This window comes from Colossoma macropomum, unplaced genomic scaffold (assembly GCF_904425465.1).
Source record: "Colossoma macropomum unplaced genomic scaffold, Colossoma_macropomum, whole genome shotgun sequence".
In the NCBI taxonomy this organism is placed as follows: domain Eukaryota; kingdom Metazoa; phylum Chordata; class Actinopteri; order Characiformes; family Serrasalmidae; genus Colossoma; species Colossoma macropomum.
This window is the reverse complement of record NW_023494801.1, coordinates 36,747,640-36,772,663: the sequence shown is the minus strand read 5'-3', so window position 1 is coordinate 36,772,663 and position 25,024 is coordinate 36,747,640. Positions and strand designations below refer to the sequence as shown.

At 40.0% G+C, this 25,024-nt stretch overlaps 1 protein-coding gene across 1 annotated transcript in view; it reads right to left on the bottom strand.

Annotated features, from left to right (window-relative positions):
* The window catches only part of si:dkeyp-72e1.9 (syntaxin-binding protein 4), a 99,503-nt gene that overhangs the window by 30,627 nt on the left and 43,852 nt on the right, over positions 1-25,024 (bottom strand). The window contains exons 4-8 of the mRNA XM_036589889.1: positions 23,892-23,961; positions 23,007-23,081; positions 10,668-10,747; positions 5,373-5,493; positions 4,330-4,471 (exon numbers count right to left, since the gene is read on the bottom strand). Coding sequence (XP_036445782.1) covers positions 4,330-4,471; positions 5,373-5,493; positions 10,668-10,747; positions 23,007-23,081; positions 23,892-23,961 — 488 coding nt within the window. The remainder of the gene's footprint in view (positions 1-4,329; positions 4,472-5,372; positions 5,494-10,667; positions 10,748-23,006; positions 23,082-23,891; positions 23,962-25,024) is intronic.

Sequence of the window (25,024 nt, the reverse complement as noted above, 5' to 3'; positions counted from 1 at the left end):
GTAAGTCAGTGTGGAGAGCTTTTCACAAATTTCTTTAAATGTTGAAGTTTTGTGTGTAAATTTGCAGACAGTCTTTTACAGAAAGAAGAGTCAGTATTGATCCACTCAGCACTGACGGCTTCAAACAGCTGAAGAACATCGCAGAGCTAGTTTGTGTTTAAAGAGAGACCAAATATTCTCCATAGAGCTTAAACCTGGACTCTGATCAGCCAAAACCATCATTAAAAAGACATTATATTTTTGGCTTGGCCCATTGTTTTTTGCCCACGTCACAGTCTCTACTCTTTCAAAAACTCTTCACACCGTTAACTTGTGCGCTCAAAACAACTACCAAGGCCCACAGTGTCCATGGAAGAGGTCAGGCAAGGCGACAGTGACTGGATCAGGTGCTGACTCTGATATAGGTTACCATAAGGACTTTATAGGGTATTTTTGTGTACTGGGCAAAACAACGGTTTCAGGAAAACGACGTGGAAAGCCTGATCGCACTGAACAACATGCTCAGCTCTAGAACACACGCTGAAGCAGACCTGGTGTCTGTTTATCATCACTATGGATTTCCCGAAGAGGAGACGAGCGCAGAGCTGTCCCTCTTCAGGGCTACGAAATCAGAAGAAATCGGCTTCGACCAGCGATTAGCACTTTTTAAAGCAGCAGATCTGGGCGATGGCCTAGTGAACGTCGGTAACCTCTGACGGCGCCAGTGAGCAGCGCATCGTGCGAAGGGTACTTTTCTTGCTTGTGTCGACTGAAAACTTACATGAGAAACTGAATCTGAGTCAAGAGAGACTGTCTGACATTCCAGTGCTGAATACTGAACAGATCATTCACGTGCGTTTGATGCCCGGTGGGCCCGTCTTGCACTTCACTAAGGTAGGACATTGTTTATACTTTGATAAATGTAAGTTATTTGCTAAAAATAGGTTTTATACTTACTATATAGTTGACTGAGATGGCTTGCTCCCCCCCAACATAAGTCTCAAATGTCGCCCATGCCCAGGAGTGCATACACACCCACATATTATATATATATATATATATATATATATATATATATATATATATATATATATATATGTATATATATATATATATATATACATAAAATCAATTTCCTTTATTCTGGAAATGAAAAGAAAATGTGATTTTCCATGATATGGACGGTTAAAATCTGCTCTTCACACCAGGGAACATACTTTGATGAACTGAAAGCTGGGTGCTTGTGGTAAGTGTGGTTGCCACTTTGGTGGTGTAGTGGTCAATAAGTGGTCTGGAGGCTCCCCATTCAACACTCTTGGACGTCAGAACTCAATTCCACAGTGCGATTCTGTTGCATTGGGTCTGAGGCTGCGAAACCACACAGACCTTCCCCAAACATACTTCTCCCCCCGCCATTGTCCCCCTTCCCTTTTAACCTGGTAGCCCCGCCCACATTAGCTCCGGGTCATACCATTATCCACAGTCTAGGGGTGACAATAGAACAGGCAATACACACATAAATCCTATATACATACATACAATGGCCATTTTCCTCATATATATACGTGCACATTTATCTTAGAAATGATTGCTAAGCTAGCTATATTTAACATTATATTTTCGTCTTTACAGGCACCAGCGACCTGGCTCCCACCTCGCCTGGATCCCCCTGGACCTCAGGTAAGTAGAAGTTTAAATTAATACAATAAAGTGCCTGTCAAAATAAAAGTCACCATAGTATTTACTGAGGAAAGGTGAATTGTAGTCCTGGTGGTGTGTAAGGGTAACTTAACATCATCACAGTGCTGAAGATAAATATTCTCACAGAGCTGCTTTATGATAAACTAAACCTGTGCAGGGTTTATTGTCTTATTTCACTGAAATAATAGATTGAAATTTATAAAGAAGGCAGGCTGACCTCAAACTGACCGTGTCTCCTCTGTCAGGTTAAAGTCTTGGGTCTAAGCGTAAGAAGACGATGTGCTGCAGGTGGTTAATTCTGCAGACAGATTACAGCAGCACAGGAACGTTCACTGTCCTAAAGAAGGACTCTTTCCACTGACCACAGCCAAAACAGCAGGGAGTGGACACCACAGATCAGACCCCTGCATTTACGTCAGACCCCCCGTGAGTTAAAGACTTAACTCTGCGCTAATGCATTACAGCTTAACCCTCCTTGTGCCCCCGTGGTGGACAAAGCTTCAAACACCTCTACTTACAGTGTCTTTAAAGGGCCAATATCACTGAAAACTGAATGTCCTCTTATGGTTATTAAAGTGCCCATATCCTACATTTGTCTTTATTTATAACATCTGTGTGGCTAAATGTACCACAATACGCTCTGATTGGCTCGTATTGTGCCTTCATTCCAGAAACAGTTCAGGCTGAAACACTCCTTATAACTTCAGGGTCAGTGGACAGAGCTAAACAGATGTGTGTAAATGTGTTGGCTTTCGAGTTTTGATTCACTGTTTTTGTGATGTCACAAATGTCAGTGTGATGTGTTAAAGGCACAGTAACTAAAAGCCAGTTTATTTCTAAGGGATAAAGGCAGGCTGTAAAAATGTCATGTAAAATTATTTATGAATTGTTTTGTTCATAAAACCTCACAAACTTTATATGTGGACTATGTAAAGTGCAAGAAATATGAAGGATATGGCCCTTTAATTATTTCTGACTCGTAACTCATTGAACAAGCAGAGAATGTTGATTCTACAGATTATAAACTTCCAATCCACATTAGTGTCTGTAAGCAGAAGAGCTATTATATTATGATTTGAGCTTGATGGGAAGTTATTGCTGTCTTACATACTGTTTTTTTTTCAGAAAAAATTAGTCTTTTACTGTCTTTTACTCTGTGTCATTAATACATACAGTTATTCTGATGGTTGAGAAATAACTTGAGAGTGTTTCCTTTCAAATGAGTAAGTATGTGGGAACAGCGCCCCCTTTATTTTTTTATACCATTTCAGGCAGAGATGGGGAGACAGTTAAAAGGACATTCTGAAGTATAAACACTTCACTATGTGAAGCTACATCCTGTGAGTGAGAGAGAGTGTGTGAGAGTGTGTGAGAGTGTGTGGGAGAGTGTGTGAAAGAGTGTGAGAGTGTGAGAGAGTGCGTGAGAGTGCGTGAGAGTGTGTGAGAGAGTGTGAGAGAGTGTGTGGGAGTGTGTGGGAGTGTGTGAGAGTGTGTGAGAGTGTGTGAGAATGAGTGAGAGTGTGTGGGAGAGTGGGAGAGAGTGGGAGAGAGTGTGAGAGTGTGAGAGAGTATGTGAGAGTGTGAGAGAGTGTGTGAGAGTGCGTGAGAGAGTGTGAGAGAGTGTGAGAGAGTGTGTGAGAGTGTGTGAGAGTGCGTGAGAGAGTGTGAGAGTGCGTGAGAGAGTGTGAGAGAGTGTGTGAGTGTGTGAGAGTGTGAGAGAGTGAGTGGGAGTGTGTGTGAGAGTACGTGAGAGTGTGAGAGATTGTGGGAGAGTGTGGGAGAGTGTGTGAGAGAGTGTGAGAGAGTGGTGAGAGTATGTGAGAGTGTGTGAGAGAGTGTCAGAGTGTGTGAGAGTGTGTGAGAGTATGTGAGAGAGTGTGAGAGAGTATGTGAGAGGGTGTGACAGTGTGAGAGAGTGTGAGAGTGTGAGAGAGTGTGAGAGTGTGTGAAAGAGTGTGTGAGAGTGTGTGACAGTGAGAGAGAGTATGTGAGAATGTGTGAGAGTGCGTGAGAGAGTGTGTGAGAGTGTGTGTGTGTGAGAGAGTGTGAGAGAGTATGTGAGAGTAAGTGAGAGAGTGAGAGTGTGTGAGAGAGTGGTGGGAGTGTGAGAGAGTGTGAGAGAGTGTGAGAGAGTGTGTGAGAGTGTGAGAGAGTGTGAGAGTGTGAGAGAGTGTGAGAGAGTATGTGAGAGTGTGAGAGAGTGTGAGAGAGAGTGAGAGAGTGTGAGAGAGTGGTGGGAGTGTGAGAGAGTGTGAGAGAGTGTGAGAGAGTGTGTGAGAGTGTAAGAGAGTGTGAGAGAGTGTGAGAGAGTGTGAGAGAGTATGTGAGAGTGTGAGAGAGTGTGAGAGTGCGTGAGAGAGTGTGAGAGTGAGTGAGAGTGTGTGAGAGTGCATGCGATAGTGTGAGAGAGTGTGAGAGAGTGTGAGAGTGAGTGAGAGTGTGTGAGAGTGAGTGAGAGTGTGTGAGAGTGTGTGAGAGTGCGTGAGAGAGTGTGAGAGAGTGTGTGAGAAAGTATGTGAGAGTGTGAGAGAGTGTAAGAGAGTGTGTGAGAGAGTATGTGAGAGTGTAAGAGAGTGTGTGAGAGAGTATGTGAGAGTGTGAGAGAGTGTATGAGAGTGTAAGAGGGTGTGTGGGAGTGTGTCCTCTCACCCGGTGACAGTCTCCTCCTGATAACACCTCCTGTATAAACACTGCAGGACCGTCCGGTTTGTTGGAGCCGCCGCCGATACTGATCCCCAGACTGGAGCAGCGAGCGACAGAGATCAGCTGAATAACACCTTCACCTGGGTGACTGAAACACACACACACACACACACACACACACACACACACACCACACACACACAGAGCGCAGTCATATATACAGCTGTGTGCAAAAGTTGTGCACAGTTGTGAGTGTAAATAAGTGAACACATCCTCTACTGAGACTCACTTCTGCACATTTTAACACACACTTACTGTTTATTTACTGAACATTGGAGAAAATTAACAAATACATAAAAGCTGAGGTGCATTTTTGTTTTTTTTTCCAACATGTTAAACTCAGCAAATAACCAGACATTTTCCACTGAAATCTGGTGAAAAATGCCATATTTAAGTGTGTCCTCTCTAATATGTCCCACATGTATAAAATACATATGGGGGATATTATTATTACTTATACAGTATTGATTTTAAAAAAAAAGTTGTTTTAAAATCTTGGCAATAAGAGTATTTTGCTTGTAAAGTATCTATATATGTTCGAATGCAAATTAACATAAATACAGTAAAAAGTAACAGGAATTTCTTACTTTTTAAAAAACAAAAACCTAGTGGATGTCCTGTGAGCTGGTTTAAAGCAAATATTCAGTTCCAGTTTTCACCTGGACGCCTCCAGAAATCTTAAAAATGTATTGAATTCAATCAGCAGCACCTGATTTAATTTAATAAACTATTTATTAGATAAAGCAGGAACTGGTACTACAAATAAGGGCTGAAAGTGGTTAAACAAACACAGTGACATCTAAAAATCACTACGTATTGTGTGATTTGTATTTATTGTAATATTAGTGTTTTTCTCATATAGAATGTTATTAAATGCCCAAAACTTTCGCACAGTACTGTATATAAAGTACATATGGGACATTCTTATTATTACATAATTACCTGTACATATATAGTACATACAGTACATGTATGTCTGTGTGTGTTACCTGAGTGACCGCAGTAATGGTCCTGTGTTATTGTATGTGCTCTGTGACCCAGCTGGACTCAGCAGTAGTGGACTCTGGGATCTGGACGAGGACCCTGAGGACGTGCTGTCCAAATATCTGCCTGCTTTTGCACAAAAGAAAAACAGGCATGAAAATACAGAACGTCTGATATAAAAGACTATAAAATACTGAGTGTGTCTCAAATCAACCCCTTGCTCCCACCAGAGTGACGTAACTGGAGATTTATTTATTTATTATTTATTTATTCAGTTATTAATCTTGACGCCTCTAAAAGCTCCCTCACAGAAAGTTACTACATGAAGTGGTTATGAATTCACTGCCTGATGACTGAGACACTGCTTTATGATAGTTTAGAGAATTTTGGCCTCGTTAAAGTTTCAAAATATGATATTAACCTTGGAAACTACCGTCTGGAAACTAAGTCTGTTTTGAATTGTTTTTGTGATGTCATAAAAACCAACACATTTACACACATTATATCCTCCTACTCAGCCTACAGCAGTTTAGCTCCGCCCATTCAAGATGAAGAAGTGGACTGCTTTTTGAATGAGGCACAACCAATCAGAACACAGCTCATTTACATACAGTTGTGCTTGAAATTTTGTGAACCCCTTGGAATTTTCTATATTTCAGCATAAATTTGACCCGAATCTTAATCAGCTTTTCTCACAAGTCCTAAAAGTAACGATGGTCCTGAATTTCCTCCATTTGTCCACAATCTGACTGATTGGTGGAGTTTAAACTCTTTAGAGATGGTTTTGTAACCTTTTCCAGCCTGATGAGCATCAACAGCTCTTCTTCTGAGGTCCTCAGAAATCTCTTTTGTTTGCACCATGATGCACTTCCACAAAGTCAAGTCAAGTCAAAGTTTATTTATATAGCGCTTTTTACAACAGGTGTTGTCCCAAAGCAGCTTTAGAGAAAATCCGGGTCCGAGCCCCCATGAGCGTCACTCCCTAAGAGCAAGAGGAGGATACCTGGAGAAGAACCAAGACTCAAAAGGGGAACCCATCCTCCTCTGGTTCACACCAGATATAAAGTATTAGTATAAAAACAAACAAACAAAAAAAAACGTGCTGTGAAGATCAGACTGTGACAGATCCCTGTTCTTGTAATAAAACAGGGTGGTCACTCACAACTGACTGCCACCCCATTGCTTGAAAACACCTGACCCTAACCTATCCTTTCAAAATATCTGCTAATCCTAAAGGTGATCAAATCTAATATTTCTCTCTCATTTGTTTAATTTGGTTCTCTTTATCTACTGTTAGAACGTGTGTGTAAATCTGATGAAGTTTTAGGTCAAATTTATGCAGAAATATAGAAAAAAGGGGGTTCACAAACTTTCAAGCACCACTGTATATCGGTCTTAAAGCCACAGTAACAAAAACAGCCTGTTTAACTGTAAGGGGTAAAGAAAGGTTGGAAAACAGTCATGTCAAATATAATTATGACTAGAGATGCGCTGACCATGAATCTGTAGGCTGAGTCTCTATACGGCTAAATTGGCCAGTGGATGATTTTTTGGCTGATTTTTATCAGCCTGTTTTTTAATCTGAAGCTCAGTGTGTGAAGACGTGAACACAGCAGCACATTTCCAGCACTTTTACCATCCAGACTAGCAATATAAACATTATTTGCTCTTTAATGAGCCAAACTGGCACTGCTGGGCAATCAGGTTCCTATTTAAACAACATATAGCAAAGAAAGTGCTGTACTGAAAGTGAGAGGCGACTGGCTTTGTAGCACAATGAGTCGTATATAATTACGCCACGAAATCTGCATACAGGTGTAGCAGCAGTATTCAAATACAGCGCCAGTGTTCTTACCTGCCTCACCTTATTTACCTCATAAAACTGCAACACAGATCAGCCGAAATAAAAATGATAAACTGGCCGATTGCCGAATTTGTGTTTTGAGCAAAATATCTGCCAAATCAACTCTGTGCACTCCTAATTATGACTGTTTCTGGCACATGAAAACCAAACAAATGTTATAACTGGACCTCTAGGGGAAAAATGGAAATACAGGAAAAATGTAGACTATAGACCCTTTAAATCCACCCATGGTGGAGGGATACATGCAGGGTGCTGTGAGGCAAAATAGTCCCCAAAGAAAATGTACTATTTTATTTATATTTTTATTTATTAATTTAATTTACATTTAATTTAATGCTATTTCACTAGTTCTATCTGACATTATATATATATATATATATATATATATATATATATATATATATATATAAAACTTGCACATTTGGTTGTATTTTCAATCTTATTGTAAATACTTTGTTTTTAAATTCTTCATAGAACCACATCCAAACATCCACAACAGCATCAATACCCATCAATACCCTGCTATTTAACTGCTTTAATTTATGAGAAAATTGGTAATTATTGATTATAATATTAAATAAAGAATTACCAAGTCAGAGCTGTTCACAGTGGTGGTGATAGGAACCAGACGTCCACCTCTAAAAGCTCCCTCACAGAAAGTTACTACATGAGATGGTTATGAATTCACTGCCTGATGACTGAGACACTGTTTTATGATAGTTTTGAAAAGATTTTGGCCTTGAAATCCATTCATGGTGGAGGGATACATAATATGCAGGGTGTTGTGAGGCAAAATAGTCCCCAAAGAAAACTTATTATTTCAGATTTTCCACTATTTTCCATCATCAACATTCCATATAAACTCAGAAGACTCGTGTAGGTTCACTGGTGGTTCTGGATAGTAAATAAAATGTCTATATTTGTGTTGTAGTCATGGCGACCCCTGGTTCCTATCACCACCACTGTAAAGGCTCTACTATGAACCAGTGAGCGTAAATATCCTCAGAACCAGCCTGCAGTACATAAAAGCACAACCAGATAATAAACACCTAACTAACAGACTTTTCTCTCCAGCCAATAAAACTTCGTCTAGACTGCCAAAACAAGCCGTCCAATCCTCGTTTGACCTCTTAAGCTATATAGTTCAAATCAAACTTGCTGCGGTGATTAAGAGGAGTTACATCATTAGAATATTCTATACTTAGGCAGTGAATACATTTGCCAGCGCGGGGATAAAGCGGCGATCCTGCGCTCCGTTCTTAAACACTTCTGCCAGCGGAGTGTCTTTTCCTCCGGCTCAAACAGATGTTCAGAATTGCATAATGGACAAGTGCGCTGTCATAAGCCATTTTCAAAGCCCGATTTATTCCCCCCTCCAACTTTAAAGGATTAAAGATTTAAAGTCTACAGATTTCCTTTGGCACACAAACACATTTCGCGAATGCGAAGTGGTAGCCGCTCGACGGTACGTGAGACGCGGAGGATTTCCCGCCGTTAGAAGGTGCAGGTGTCTGAAAGGTGGTTTATTAGCTGAACAAATTCGGCGTGAATGAGAAATCATAATTCTTTAAGGCATATTTGTGAGACTCTGTATCAGGGAGGGTCTTTTCTCCATGATACGCAGGTGAAATGATATTGTAGCATCTTCAAAATGTTCCGCACGTTAATTTTGGAGTATTGGTTCTGCAGCATTTATCCGCTAGGTTATTCAATAAGGACTCTTATTGTGAAGGCGGGCCTAGCTTGCTGGCTGTGTTCTATTCGATTAGGAAGAACTAGCAGAGAATTTGTAGAGAGGAGAATTACAATCTGTAATGTCTTCTGGGTTTCTCAAACGCTAGATGGCGCTCCTGGGCGAGTCCAAAATGAATGGGTTAAGATTTGAGCAAAATCATAGTTCATAAATGCTGAAACATTTTTAAGATATAATTTTATACATTCATATTCTGAACACAGAACAGCATGAAATATTTAAACACTGCTCTTATATTTTTAAGAGCTTTTAAATTTAAGTTATAGGAGTTTAAAATGGCGCCTCATGTACGTCTTTTAATGTCAATGAGCATGAACAGCCAATGAGCTGCTCCACTCGCCAACCATTCAGCACTCAGTAGCAGTAATCTTAGCGTCCTGCTGCCCAAACCCGTTTGCTGTTTGCTTTTTTAGTGAAATCCACCCTTCTACTTTGTAAAATTAAAGGAAAGTTCTGGGCGAGTGATTAGAAACTATTTTAACTTTTCATTTTTCGCCGTTTAGCTCCATTAACTCCCATTCATTCAAGCCATCTGGCATTTCACAGTCCTGTTTTTAATATAATGTGGGAAATAGGAAGCGGCCAGGCTCCTCATAAACCGGCTGTGGTACTAGTCAACCTAACGCTGATGGCACAGGAAGCAAAATGCAGCGAGGCTCAGAGCGAACTGTCAGGCAAAACTCTCCTTGTGGACGGCGTGGCTGTGGCCAACTACAGCTTTTAACCCTCTGTGGTCTGAGGTCATTTTTTGGATTTGTTCATATCTTCTTGAATTCTCCTTTAAAGGCTCTTCATAAAATACGATCCTCATATGTTTCATATCAAAACGCTCTGTCATCTTCATCACTACTTTTCAAAACCGCTGCAGCAGCTTCAGCAGCTGTAAACACTCTGCACGCCGTTTCACATGAGTCTCCGATGTGAACTGAATGAAGAATGAAGGGTTTCCGGCGTGATGGTCAGTCCTTAGTGATTTCCTGAGTGTCCATCGGTCAGTTTCACACAGAATGTAGACGGACACATGAATCCACCAGTTCCACACGGTGAGAGGCAGATGACGTGTATCTCAGCCCCTCTTCATAGGCTCATAACTCCAGATGCGAGTCTCGTATGATCTCGTGATAAGATGGGATGGAAAGGGCGACTCTACAGATTCAGGAAGTGTTTGAATCATATTTCTGTGCTGGATCATCACAAAGATACAGACACAGATATAGAAACAGAGAATTTGACTGGCAGGCGAGTTCATGGACCCCAGAAGGGTTAATAAAGCACAACAGCCTGTGTATCAGCTGTTCTTCTTCAATAGCAATAAACACTACAACGTTATTGGTTAATATTATTTTTGCTCTGCCCACTGGTGCATAGTGACATCATCAAAACAGCAGTTTGCATATAAAACACACTGGTGTGACAATCTGTGCAATTGTGTTGGTGATTAGGCCTTTGAGGGAGGTGGAGTGTAATTCAACACTATCTATGGTCGTGATGTAAGATGTCTGTTGTGTAATGTTGTTGTTTTTAAATATATTTGACAAAACGGATTAAGACATACAAAAAAAATCGTAGAATCAGACTAGCAATAAATAAATCTGTGTCAGAATTAGCCTCAAGCTAAATATAAACACTGATAAGCTAAACATAACGCCGCAGAGAACAGTGGATGTAAAACAACGAGCTTACCATGCTGAATGGGGGAGTTCCTCGTAGAGCCCGTACTGCCGCTGGAGCCGTATTTTTCTAGGAGTTCTGCGAATTCTCTCCTTCAGCAGAAATGAAAAGAGAAAATGCCATTAAGAAAGGACCCCATTACCAAACCGAACCTGAGAAACACCAGGCAGATGAGTTCCCAAAATCACATCAGGCATAATCCCAAACCATTCTGATATTTAAGTGACATAACCCAAGTTAATACCTTTAGATTACCTAAGAGGAGCTCACAGGGCATTGCAAAGTAATCACAAAATTATGACTCCTTTTGGATCCGGAAGCCAAATCAATCAATTTAGGCCATCCAAAACAGATTTGGGCAATACAAAGAGCAGTTTTCATTCGCTTTAAAATAATAAATCTTGTTTTCGTCTTGAAACAAAGGCTGTTTTGGACAATGCTGACCATAACACACTAGTAAAGGGTCTGGAAATTATACTGGAATTTCTGATACCTACAATAATTTACAGACAGTCTGTTGTCAAATTAGCCAACTTGTTTCCAAGCAGCTTAAAATACTTTATGGTGTACCACAGGGGTCTATACTAGGCCCACAGATGGACTACAGTCTGTAACTGTAGAACTACAAAGCTCCTATATGGCTAACATACAACTAGAATCCCCTAGGGGTGCTAGCAGAAATCTGCATTATTAAAGAGCTGTTTTTCCTTGTTTCTGCCCAGGTTTTGACAGGTTATTTTTTTAGGTATGAAGTGAGCACCATGCTAGTTGGTGGGCTAAAAGCTTACATTACACGTTAGCTCCATTAGCCTTGTAGCTCCAGTGCTACAAACAAAGAAGCAAACGTCAAACACCAAACAGGTCTCGGCTGATTTACTACATTTTGAGGAACATTAAAATTAGACTTCTCATGTATTAATATCAGAAAAAGTGAAGCTGCATTTGAATTGCACATGATCGCTTGTTACACTCTCTCTCCGAGTTCACTCTCTCTGTCCTCTTTAAATAATTCCACTCCATCTCTTTTCCAGCCTCAGCTCCCCAGACGCTGCTTGAGTGGCAGATATAGGGCAGCAAAAACATCCTGTCACTCTACCAAAAGCTTCAGACCACTTTAGCTGTGGAGAAACACTCCCTAAACTTAACTCTCACCTTCTTAACTGACGTACACCAGCGCAGTGTCCCTGCACAGCTTTCAGCCACGTCCCAATCACACACCCACTGTTTTAACCTGATTCTGTACAACCAAAACTGACATGGACTGAATCAAATCTATGCTAATGCTCATGCCTGTGCTGTAGACTGGAGACTGCTACTAACATTAGAACATCTGTGGAATCAAGAATCATTATATATGAATGAGATGAGAACAAAATTGATTTGACAAACTGCGTATGTATAAAAGAGACCAATTTTCTTGATTTTATTAAATTAAAGAGTTTAATATGTAAATAAAGCTAAAGGTTTTTGGTTTTTTTCTGATTTTTCCCCAATTTTCTCCCCAATTTAGTCACATCCAATCCCACCCACTAGTTAGGACTCCACCAATCACATGATACCACCAGCACTAGGATGGGCGAAAAGCTAAACACAGTCTTCTTCTGAGTCCTGTGAAACCACCGCATCTTTTCGAGATGTCATTGGACAGCCGAACGCGCTCGGAGGAGAACACTAACCGCCTGTTCTGTTACGTCAGCTAACAGACGCCTGCGCTGACTATCATTGTGCTGAGTGATGGGGGAGGGGGGCCATCCTACCCACCCAGAGAGCGAGGCCAATAGTGCCCTCTTGGACTCCCGGACAATAAAGCTGAAGTTTTGGCATGTACAGTTCACTCCTCAGTCCGTATCTGGTAAGACAGCCCATTTTCAATTCACTGTTTTTGTGATGTCACAGAAACCAACACATACATCCTCATATTCAGCCTACAGCAGTTTAGCCACGCCCACGCACACTGAAGTCATAAGGAGTGTGTCAGCCTGGACTGCTTTTTGAATGAGGCACAACACAGGGCAGCCAATGAGAACAGAGCTCATTTACATATATATCAGTGCTAAAAGCACAGTAACAAAAACAGCCTTATTAGTTCTAAGTGATAAATAGAGGAATATGGAAAATATAAAAATGAATTTTGACTGTTTTTGGTGCATAAGGTCTGTATCTTCACTGTCGAAACAAAAGCTTGGAGGAGACGAGGATAAAGCTGATCAGACTAACTGTATATGTATATATGTATTAATTATATACGTTATAAGGAGGAGATGAGAATAAAGCTGATCTGGCTAACTGTATATTTATATATGTATTAACTGTATACATTATAAGGAGATGAAAATAAAGCTGATCTGACTAACTGTATATGTATATATGTATTAATTCTATACTTAATAAAGAGGAGATTAGAATAAAGCTGATCAGACTAACTATATATGTATATATGTATTCATTATATACGTTATAAGGAGGAGATGAGAATAAAGCTGATCTGACTAACTGTATATTTATATATGTATTAATTATGTACTTAATAAAGAGGAGATTAGAATAAAGCTGATCTGACTAACTGTATATTTATATATGTATTAATTATATACTTAATAAGGAGGAGATTAGAATAAAGCTGATCTGACTAACTGTATATGTATATATGTATTAATTATATACTTTATATATAATATCCTCATCCTCATCGTCACAGGCTTCTCTAGGAGGATCTGAGGACGCTGTAAACACTGTAAACACTGTGTGGTGATGGAGGATCTGCTGCAGGATCATGTTCCTCTAAAACTGCAGCTCATTCTTACAGATACAGCCTTGAAGGCAAGATCCATTTCATCACAGCTCAGTGCAGAACATGTAAAAGGACTCGGTGTGTTTTTCTCCCTCGGAGGAGCTCCTGAGTGGGGATTAGAGGGAGGAGGTAGAGCGAGGTCAGGCGGTAATGTGCTGGGGGAATTACTGGGTGGGCGGCAGGTCACAATCCTGAACGCATCGCTCCACTAACATCGCAGTACTGAAGCAGGAGTGACTCTGCACACACAAACACACACACAAGGACTGCACATCCCCGACCTCACGACCACTCAGTTACGACTCTTCAGAAAACAATTAAATACATGATGAAATCTCACATTTCACTGTTCAGTCAGAACACATTCAGCTATTTAGTTTTGATTCATGTTTAAAAGTGCACTGAATATTCAAATGTAACTGGAGGAACAATCACTCAGTACTGCAATATAGACAATAAATTACATGTTGATTTTCTACCTACAAATGAGTAACACATCCTCTGCAGGGATCAATCATAAATATGACATTTTTGTGCACCAGTTCTATTTATTTGAATTTGATATATTGGAAAAAACATTAAACATAAAAAGTGGCATGAGCCCAAACTTTTGCACAGGCCACATTCCATGATTTATATACATTTATATCAATTATTTCATGATTTAAATAAACAAACCATGTCCAAACTGTAACGTCTGAGCCAAAAAGACAAAACAACACACAAATCAAATCACATCTAAACAGTGTATTTTATAGCACTGCCCTGTGTTTTCTTACTAAAGTACTTCAAAAAGAACAATTTTAAGAGGATATTAATATGTAATAAGCTCACAGCCCTGCTGTAGAGGATGTGTTAACTTATGTTCATTCAAATCAACAAAATATGATTTACAGTCATGTGCAAAAGTTTGAACACCCCCAGTTAAATGACAATTTGTTAATTTTCAGAGTAAAAGTAAGTGAACACGTCCTCTACAGAGACATTTATCAGCTATTTTTAGTGCACAACTTCCATTTATTTAGTTTAACATATTGGAAAAAAAAATAGAAAATGTGTCGTAACTTTTCGCACAGACCACATTTTATTAGTGACACTGTCGTTATGTAATTTTTATTCTTCTTCTTCCTTGTTTTCTTATTTTTCTATTTCTGGCGCTAACTCGTCCCGCAGTTTTCAAGATATCGACACCGTTCCGACTCCAGATTGTTCGGTCTGATCGAGAATGGTGTGCCTGTGTACGGCTTTTTGATCCGACGTACAGTTTTCGTACAATCTATTTTAAATTACTAATTTTTTCCCTCATAGGAATGAAAGCGGTGAGAAATTGCACAACCATCTACTGTACTTGTGCTCGACAAAAAGACAGAACATGCAGAGTGATTGCGCAGCGGAAGCTTGTTGCTGGGCGGTTTCTAAGGTGTTTCTAGGCATTTGCTATGGTATGAGGGGTGTGAACTGAGTGGTTGTTAGTGGGTTGCCAGGTGTTTACAGTGTCCTCCTAGAGAAGCCTGTGATGATGAGGAGCTTATAGAATCGACTTCTGTCAAAGTGTCCATTTCAGTGAATCAAACAGATGATTCAGTGAATCTGATTCATATACACTATCTCAGGGCAGGCTCCTGAGCACGAATCCAATGTTGTTCTGACCTGCACTCATTCGTTTGTCTTTTTTTTTTTTGTCCCTCATTTCTCCCATAGATTCCCATTCATTTTTGCCACCGCACAAACTCTATTACTTCGTTGCCCATTGCCACTAAGCTACATGTGCTTACTCAGAGCAGGACCTCAAACTCTACTGCACAGCCATACTGACCCGCACTCCTCTATATGTCGTTTTTTCATCCCTTGATCCTCCAATAGACTCCCATTTATTTTTCAAAACAACTAGCAACCGCCTATGTGTATATGTACATGTGTATTAATTATATACTTTATAAAGAGGAGATGAGGATAAAGTTGATCTAAAAAATTGTATATTTGTATTAATTGTATACTTTAATAAGAAGGGGATGAGGATAAAGCTGATTTGGCCTTTTAATCAATGCACACTTGAATCATCTATTTGATTCACTGAAATGGACACTTTGACACAAGTCGATTCTATAAGCTCCTCATCATCACAGGCTTCTCTAAGAGGATCTGAGGACACTGTAAACGCTGTAAACACCTGGTGACCCACTATCAACCACTCAGTTCACACCCCTCATACCATAGCAAATGCCTAGAAACACCTTAGAAACCATCCAGCAACAAGCTTCCGCTGCGCAATCACTCTGCATTTTCTTCAGGAAATGCAATATTCTAGTTGTAAATGTTTTATTTTCCCCCCAATGTGTTAAATTCAGCAAATAAACAGTAACTGGTCAAATTGCTGTTGTTGATTTTTTGTTGAGTTAACATAAGTTAATATACGCTTAAACATGGCATTTTCCTGCAAGTTTCAATGAAAAATTTCAGTTATGTGCCTAAGTTTAATATGTTGGAAGAACACAAATATGTGCCACAACTTTTATGGCTTTGTTTATTTTCTCCAATGTGTTAAATTCAGTAAATAAGCAGTAACTGTGTATTAAAATGCGTAGTAGGATGTGTTCACTTAATTACACTCAGAAAATCAACATAACATGGAATTTGACTGGGGCGCACAAACTTTTGCACACAATTGTACATCCATGATTTGGCCAGGGGGCCAAGATCTATGCATGAGACTGTCCATCTGAAAAAAAGAGGTTTGAGAATTTTATTGTGGCCACAAAATGAGTGCATACTTTATTAAGCGGTATCACAGTAGATTTAAGTTTATTATAGCAATTTAAAACCAGTGCAGCTGAGTCTCCTTCAGATCAGCACAGTTACAGCACAGAGGAGTGTGTGGAGGGTGCTGGGTGGTGTGTGTGAAAGCAGTGGAGGTGTGCGTATGAAGAGGGGGGGTGTAATCCCCTCCACACACACACACACACACTCAGGGTTAAAGACAGAATGCAGATTAAAGTACAGAGCTCATCTCCTCACAGTCCCAGCTTAACCCCCCTCTCTCTCTCTCTCTCTCTCGCTCCCTCAGCACAGGAAGCCTTTCCATTCATGCAGTTCCTGAGATTCTCCTCCATTTCAGATTGTGTGACTGAGCTCTGCCTGTGCAGAACTCTGCAGTCCAACCATTTATGGACACAGAAATCTGTGGCGGTGCAAATGTCTAATCAATCACTTCAATGCAAGAAGGCCCTGAGTCTGAAGCCCAGCGATGCCCCAGCCAACCATAAGTGGGAGCACAAGAAGAGGAAAATCTTGGTGGGATTGTGTGATGCAAAGAGTCCCAATGAGGAGGGATTATATTCTAGATTCTATATAATTTATCTAACTGAGATGCAGAACTCACAACTTTTGTTTTGACATCGGAGACTCGTGTGAAATGGCATGCAGAGAGTTTACAGCTGCTGAAGCTGCTGCAGCGGTTTTGGAAAGTAGTGATGAAGATAACGGAGCGTTTTGATATGAAACATATGAGGATCATGTTATATGAAGAGCCTTTGAAGGAGAGTTTAAGAAGATAAAACCACAGAAACAGAGTCTGCCTTGAAGGGTTAAAGGGTAAAAATAGTATTTTCTCATCTATTTTTATGCTTTAAGATTGAGAATTAATAGTGTAGTAGTGCTCCAGCCTGGTCTTGGTCTCAAGACCATAAACTACCGGTCTCAGTCTCGACCTCACTGGGACTTGGCCTTATCTCGGTCTCAGTTTAAGGTGGAGTTGGGGATTTTTGTCGAGACGATCCGAGTCTGACGCCTCCATCTGAGGTAAGTAAAACTTCACTTGAAAGAGGCCCTGAATGTTCTGTAATACCTTTCTAGGACGAACCAATCTGACCCAAACAACGTGCAATGAGCTCCTCAGTATATGGAGCTTCGAATAAGCCGAGATGGCCCTGCGTCGGTGCCAATACGTTCAGGAACATGGAGCACCGCGTCGAAATGTGTCTGTCAGAAAATGGAGATCACTTCCAGCATCGCACGTAATGCAATCGATTACACATACGTTAAGGTATGTAGCGGATTTTTTGGTTCAGATTGCTTCATCCTAACAGGAGTGAATCTCCATGTGTGTATATATATATATATATATATATATATATATATATATATACACACAAACACACACACACACACACACACACACACACACACACACACACACACACACACACATATATATATATATATATATATATATATTATATATATATATATATATATATATAAACACTATTGTTAACCGATTTATATTCTGCTTTTTCATCTACTTCTTTTTTTCTGCCGGATTTTCATCCGCTAACTAGTTTTCGAGATATCAACACCGTTCCGACGCTGGAATGCTCAGTCTGATCAGGAATGGTGTGCTTTTATACAGTTTTTTGATACGACATACGGTTTTTGTACAATCTTTGTTAAATTACAAATTTTTGTCCCATGTCAATCTACTGTAATTATGCTCCACCAAAAGACACCATTTCACATATACCATCTCAGGGCAGGCCCCTGAGCATGAACTCAATGTTGTTCTGACCTGCACTCATCTGTTTGTCACTGTTTTACTCTCCCCTCAGCCACCAAACCGCATGCATGTCCTCACTCAGGGCAGCTCCTCAAATTCTAATCCACAGCCACACTGACCTGCACTCCTCCATGTGTTATTGTTTCATCATTCCTCTGATAGACTCCCATTTATTTTCAACAACACGTACCTACCACTTGGCAACTCCCTAACAACCACCCAGTAAACAATCCATACATCATAGCAGCTGCCTAGCAACATCTTAGCAACTGTGCAATGCCCTATTCTACTTTTTAACTGTTAACTTAGCAGTTTCATTGGCCACTGAGGCATTCAGGCACCATTTAAGGTGGAACTCCTAATCAGAAAATATTACCAGTGGCCACTTTTTGTTTTGTTTTGTTTTTAGCTAACTGCTAACAGGCTAATAGCTGCGCACACACCACCCACCACAAAACACGTTTGATTCCGTCTGACACTCCAACTCCAGACATGATCTCATCTTCTTTATCCTATAAACGGGGTTTATTTAAGCATCTGTTACTGAAACAGCCTGTACTGCATTGGGTTTCACCTGTAGCCGGATAGCTACACTAGCATTAGCATCGCCCGGCAGGGTACAACTCAAAGCAGCACAGAACAGTTCTGTTTTTTATCTTACTGTCACTTCAACACCAGACATTCGCGTCTGTGCTCTCAGATATGAGTCTTTATCCTCTAAACGGGTGTTTTTAATCATTGGTTCGCTGGAACTGAGCCTGTATTGCAGTGGGAGGCACCGTGCACTCGCGTTAGCTTAGCCTAGCAGGCTACAGCTTAAAGGCCTGTAGAACAGGTTCAATTTCGGTTTTCTGTCACTCCAGCACTGATCAGTCGATTTTGCTCTCGCTGTTGTAAGTTTTTATCATCTCTACCTGTGATCGCAGAGCACCAGTTAGTTAAATCGAACCTGCACTGGGGCATCTGGATCTCTCCAGCTAGGCTAGGTTAACTGGGAGAGAGGAGCTGGCTTACATTAGCTTAGCTAGGAGGCTCCAGCTCTCTAGCTCCAGCGAATAGCTACGTCATTACGTCATCCCACCAAATGGTTCTTTGGCCCCGAGTACAGTGAGCTAATTGTGCCAGGCTGTGTCCGTGTGGAAACACCACCGGAACGGTTACCCTCCATGCTCAGAACCGTTCGGCCCTGCAATGGAAAAGAGGCCGCTGTGTCCCGGTCTCGGTCTTGACCTGGACTTGGCTTTAGTGGCCTTGAAAAAAGTGCCTTTCATAACAGTCGGACGCTTTTCGCTCAGTTTCTTGCAGCAACCTGCTCAGAACAGAATAAAAGCTCTGGAGAACCAAGACGTTTTAACACATAATACTGAAAACAGAGCTGAATCTGGACCTCAGAACCGAAGATCGTATCGATTCTGAAAATACGTGCATCGTCACACCACTAGCAGAGACAGAGGGAGAGCTGTGAGGACCAGACCGAGCGCAATGCTGCCAGGAGACTCTCTGAAGAAGCAGCCAAATAAATCTCCACCTTCTGCCAACCCGACCAGATCTAGATTACCAGCAAAATTATGCATCTCTCTTTGAATTATTCACCAGCGCTGCTAAGAGGAGGACATTTCAGAGGGGATGAGATGCAGGTCAGGAACCCACAGATCAATACGGCCAATCGGAGAACAGGCGGAGACCGAAAGCTTTCTGAGTGATGGACTTTTCAGCGGCAGTGTTTTGAGTGATGGACTTTTCAGCGATGGTGTTTTGAGTGATGGACTTTTCAGCGAAGGTGTTTTGAGTGATGGACTTTTCAGCGATGGTGTTTTGAGTGATGGACTTTTCAGCAAAGGTGTTTTGAGTGATTTGCTCAGTTCCTCTTCACTGACACACGAGCTGGACTGAGATGAAGAGGTTTGTCCATCCTCTGGTCAGCTCACAGCGTGAGTGGGTGTTAAAACGAGCCCATGGAGAGGTTTAACTGCTCAGAGGGGTGAAACAGGTGTTTACAGCGCGTCTGTCTGAAAGCGCTTTGCTTTTATCCTCGATTTGAGGCTCCTCTGTGGACTGTAGATTAAAGAGCCCCCATCCTTCATTTTACTTGTACTTAATTTCCCCTCCTGAGGTCCACCTGTAACATTTGTGTGGTTATTTTTTACCAAAAACACAATTTATTGCCACATGATTATTTTCCAACCTCTCTTTAATTCTCAGAATTAAAGGGACAGTATCACGGAAAACTGAATTTTCCTGATATACTACGTGAACACTCACCCCCCGGTCCATACAAACTACACATAAAACAGCCCATTTTGAATTCATGTTTTTGTGATGTCATATCTATATCTATAAACATGGATTAACGTACAGACAAAGTTCAGTCTTCCAGGTGGCTGCTACTGTTCTTAGCTATGCTAAAGTCATTTAGTCCACGTGTGCAGATAACAGTGAGTCATACAGCATCTATATGATGATTTATGCAGTTAGCACCATGCTAACAGATGCATGCAAGCTACTATTACTTGTTAGCTGGGTCATTCTACAGAAATGTCCATTCTTGTGTCCCTAGCTTTTACAGATATATTACACTTGAGAAACATGTTAGGGTTACAATTTATTTACATTTTAAAATAAAACAATAAGTTATTTTAACAATTGCACCTTCTTGAGCCTCAATTTAGCAATATTGGTTTATAAATCAATCATATACAATTCCAAGCACCACAGAAGAGCTCGTCCTTGTGTGAAGGCTGAGGCCATATTTTTAGGTAAAAAACGTTTTTCTTCAAGTTTAACTGCAATAATCTATACATGATTATGAAACATATGATTTGAATGACATAAAGAAAACAAATGGCAAGTAAATATTACAAAATATATAATGAGAGTTGTTGTCCCCAGGAGTTGTGTCACTGGTGTTACTGCGTAACAAAAAATCTCTTATTTTGAAATAAAAGTCACACTGATGACATCACTCGACTTCCTTTTACCTGTTTTCTGAGGATCTATGAAGAAAAGCACATGGTGAGTCCACTGTGTCTTTCAGTTATCAGAGATTTTCTCATTTAGCTCATGATTTCATACGAAGCTTTTAGCTGAAGTCACTGGTGTGACCGACTTTATTCTGAGGTAACTGTGAAAGAATAGAATACAAATGGATTAAATTCCATATTTTAGTGGATATTCCATGATTGTCAACATGTGGTTTGATGTTCTGTAGCAGCCGTTTTGTAAAATGCATTGTTCATTAAAATGTCTCTGGTGTTCCTTTATTATGTGGAACACCGATGACGATCAGTGACACCAGCGACTCCTATGGAGAGATAAAAAAGTGGACGTTTCTGTAGAATGACCCATGTACATTAGCCCTGTAGCTCCAGTGCTAAATATAAAGAAGCAAACTTCAGACACAAGTGAAATAAAGTGATTCTGATTCAGACACTAAACGTGTCCTGGCTGATCAACTACATTTGGGTTAACCACACAATCCGCTAAAGGAGTCCATCCCGTCCCGTTCACGTCGCCGTTGACAACAGCACAATCATTTTTACTCATTTCCGCCTGTAGAACCAGAGCTTTCCATGAGCTTCCATGTTTCTATGACTGTTAAAGATGCACAAGGCTTCCTTTATTTTTGGTTGCTCCAGTTTTCCAAGCAAGTGCATGAGCTCATTTAGACAGACAAGCACTTCTTATTGGTTCTTATTGATCTTGTTGATCGCTATTTTTAGAATTATTACTTTGTAGAGAGTTTGACATGAGCTAGATAAGAAGCTAAGACTATTAACATTTATGCTAGCAGCCACACTTGACAGGAAAGAAAATGAAGCTTTGTTTAATTCTACATATGATTCTGTGGAAATGTAGGCTTTTTTGAGCAGAATAGAGTAGAATATCATTTCATATCAGCCAGTAAGGTAACTGGCTTGCAAAGCAGCTAATTAGCCAAAATATATGCTTTAGAATGATATCAAATGACCAAAAAGACAACTGCATTGTCACAAGTGGCTGTTATAAACAGTTTTGGGTTTTTTTATGTGTGAAAACATCTTTATAAAGCGAAACTTCTATCTCCATTTTTGTCCTTTTTCAGTTTTTGACATAATTTGAAAATACCTGTTGCCTTTTACATTGTGTGTAAACTTCATGATGAATGGACCAAAAGAAACGGCCCAAAATTACTTGGACAAAAAGTCTGGTTCCATTGACTTACATTAAAAGCAAAGTATGTTTTTTCCTTCTCCTGTAAAATGATCATTTTAGAGATACGAGATTTTGTTCTGACTGCAGTGATATTCTGAATGAGATCTCCTCTTAATCTCAAGAACTTCTTTTAGATGTGGCTGAGTCCTGTTTTGAAACAGAGACTTAATCCACTTTCTACTGTTTCTTGATCAGAGCAACGATAAAGCGTGACTGATGTGTTACTTGTATTCCTATTTGTGTTTTCTTGTTAAAAAAGACAAACTGAATAAAAATCTCAGAATATTTTGCTTAGTAAGGTCACGTTGTTTACATATCAAACGTATCAGTAGGACAAATCACAACATTAACAAGAGCAGACTGAACAGCAGAAATAGGCAAATTTTTGCAGCTGCTTTAAATGTTAAAGGGGTAAAAATGCGATTTTCAGCCAAACTATCACTTTAAACAAAATTACTTTTATAGTTTAACAGCTTTTAATTCACAGACACAAGTTTAGATCCTCAAACTTAACTATATATATATATATATATATATATCAGCTTATGTAAGGATGGTTCAATGACTTGGTGCTACAGAGCAGAACTAAGTGTGCCGGTATGTGATGAACAGAGCGTACACTTGTGGAGGCCGCAGGGGGTGAAGAGCTCGACGGAAACAAAATCACCACAACCCATCAGAGTGGGGTTTAAAATAGACTCCGGGTCGTATAATCTGCTGAGTTACTATAACAGGGAGATTTGGTTGTCAGAGTACATTCATCTCTCTCTCTCTCTCTCTCCTTCTCTGTTGTTATGACTCCAGACCAGTAGCTTACCTAGCTTCTTCATCCCTCGCTATCAGGAGTCGCATGTGATTAGTGGACGAGGCCGCTCGGAGGATGTCCACCGCTCTAGGAACAAAAAACAACAGCAAAGAATTAACATAAGAAATTTGAATATGACTGCAATTCTTTAGAACAAGCTTTAACCTCTTCAACTCTGTGGGACCACTGGTGGTTCCAAAATGCACTTCATCATATTCTTCATAACTTTCATATTTCATAAGCTACATACTAAAGGTGGGGGTCGTATGAGAGCTGTAACTGTCTTCTTTCCAGTCAAATAGATGAGTGATGTAATTTTAAACGCTTATAATAAAAGAAGCTGAACTCACAAATCTGGTCTATAAACTATAAACAGATGGCGTCTCTTCAGTGATCTGCTCTGTAAACATTATTTTTATAAAATAATACAAAGAGCGTCTAAGATTTGGCTTTCAGTAGTAAATTGTAAGCATATAGCAATATGTGTATGATCATAAAACACATTTTCTGTTCATCTGAGGGGAGCTTTTACAAAAAATAAATAAATAAATAAAACTAAAATTTACATTTATTTCATGCAGTTACTGAATAATTTGCCCTACAATTTGGTCACATTAATTCAGATGGACAAACCAAAATATACCCTGGTCAATAGTGCACTACAGCGCATCAAATTTCTCCAAAACTCTATACAATTTGATTATTTCAGCACAAATTGTTGTTAATAATTGTTAAAATAAATATTAATAGAAATACTTTTGCACGCCGGATAGGATTGTGTCGTGGGCCTGATCTGGTCCGCGGGCCTTGTGTTTCTCACATTGGCATTAGATAGGCAGAAACAGAGCACTGCCTTACAATACAATCTTATTTAAAATGTAAAAGATCAGAACGTACCTCTCACTCGTAACTCCAATCAAGCTCTCTCCGTTAACCTCCAGTATCTGGTCTCCTGGCTGCAGGTGTCCTAAACACAGATTTACGCAAAGATGAGGTAAAAGTGAACAGATGGTGACACACTTATGGTTTAGTTCTTCACGTCTGGCATCACGTTCTACATCTACAAACACAACAGAGAGAGCTCATTACACACGAAGGACTTTTTTTATTAACACTCTGCATGTACCAATCTGATCCAGTGGAGTTCACAGGCATAATATAATGGATAGGGTGTTGATATAGCAGCTATATTAAAGGGAATTTTTTAAATTTCCCCATAATTCAGTGTGAGAGATGTAAACAGAGAGATTCAGAGCATTTTGGTGTGAAATGGTTCAGATGTTTTCACAGTGGTGGTGATAGGAACCAGGGGTCGCCATGACTACAACACAAATATAGACATTTTATTTACTATCCAGAACCACCAGTGAACCTACACGAGTCTTCTGAGTTTATATGGAATGTTGATGATGGAAAATAGTGGAAAATCTGGAATAATAAGTTTTCTTTGGGGACTTTTTTGGCTTAGAACAGCCAGCATTTACCTTTTATATGTAAATGGATTTTATACATTTTGTGTAAAAGCCTTCAGTGAGGCTTTTAGAGACATTAAAACGCTTTGGATTTATGGTTCCTATTACTACTGTTATAAACAGATCTGATAAGATCTGATAAGAGCTTTTCACATCAAATCACTCCGAATGACTGTTGACATCTTAAAAAAACAATATATCAAAAATGAAATTATTTTACTGTAAATGAAATGAAGTGTGTTATTATTTGGACCTGTCCAGGATGTTTCCTGCCTTCCGCTCAATGACTGCTGAGATGGGCTCCAGCTCCCACCGTGACCCAGAAGGATAAGCGGTTTAGAAAATGTGTGTGTGTGTGTGTTTGTGTGAGTGAGTGGATGTGTTATTATGTGGAGGTTTTTAGTTGCATTGGTAAATCTGAGACTTGCACGTTGTCTAGACGTTTGCACATCTTAACCATTTAATTCCGCAGAAATTTGCAATCAGTGGAACTAATTACAGGAAGTTATTCTATGAAATGATTATGAATTGGCTGCCTGATGTCTGAGGGTGCTTTCA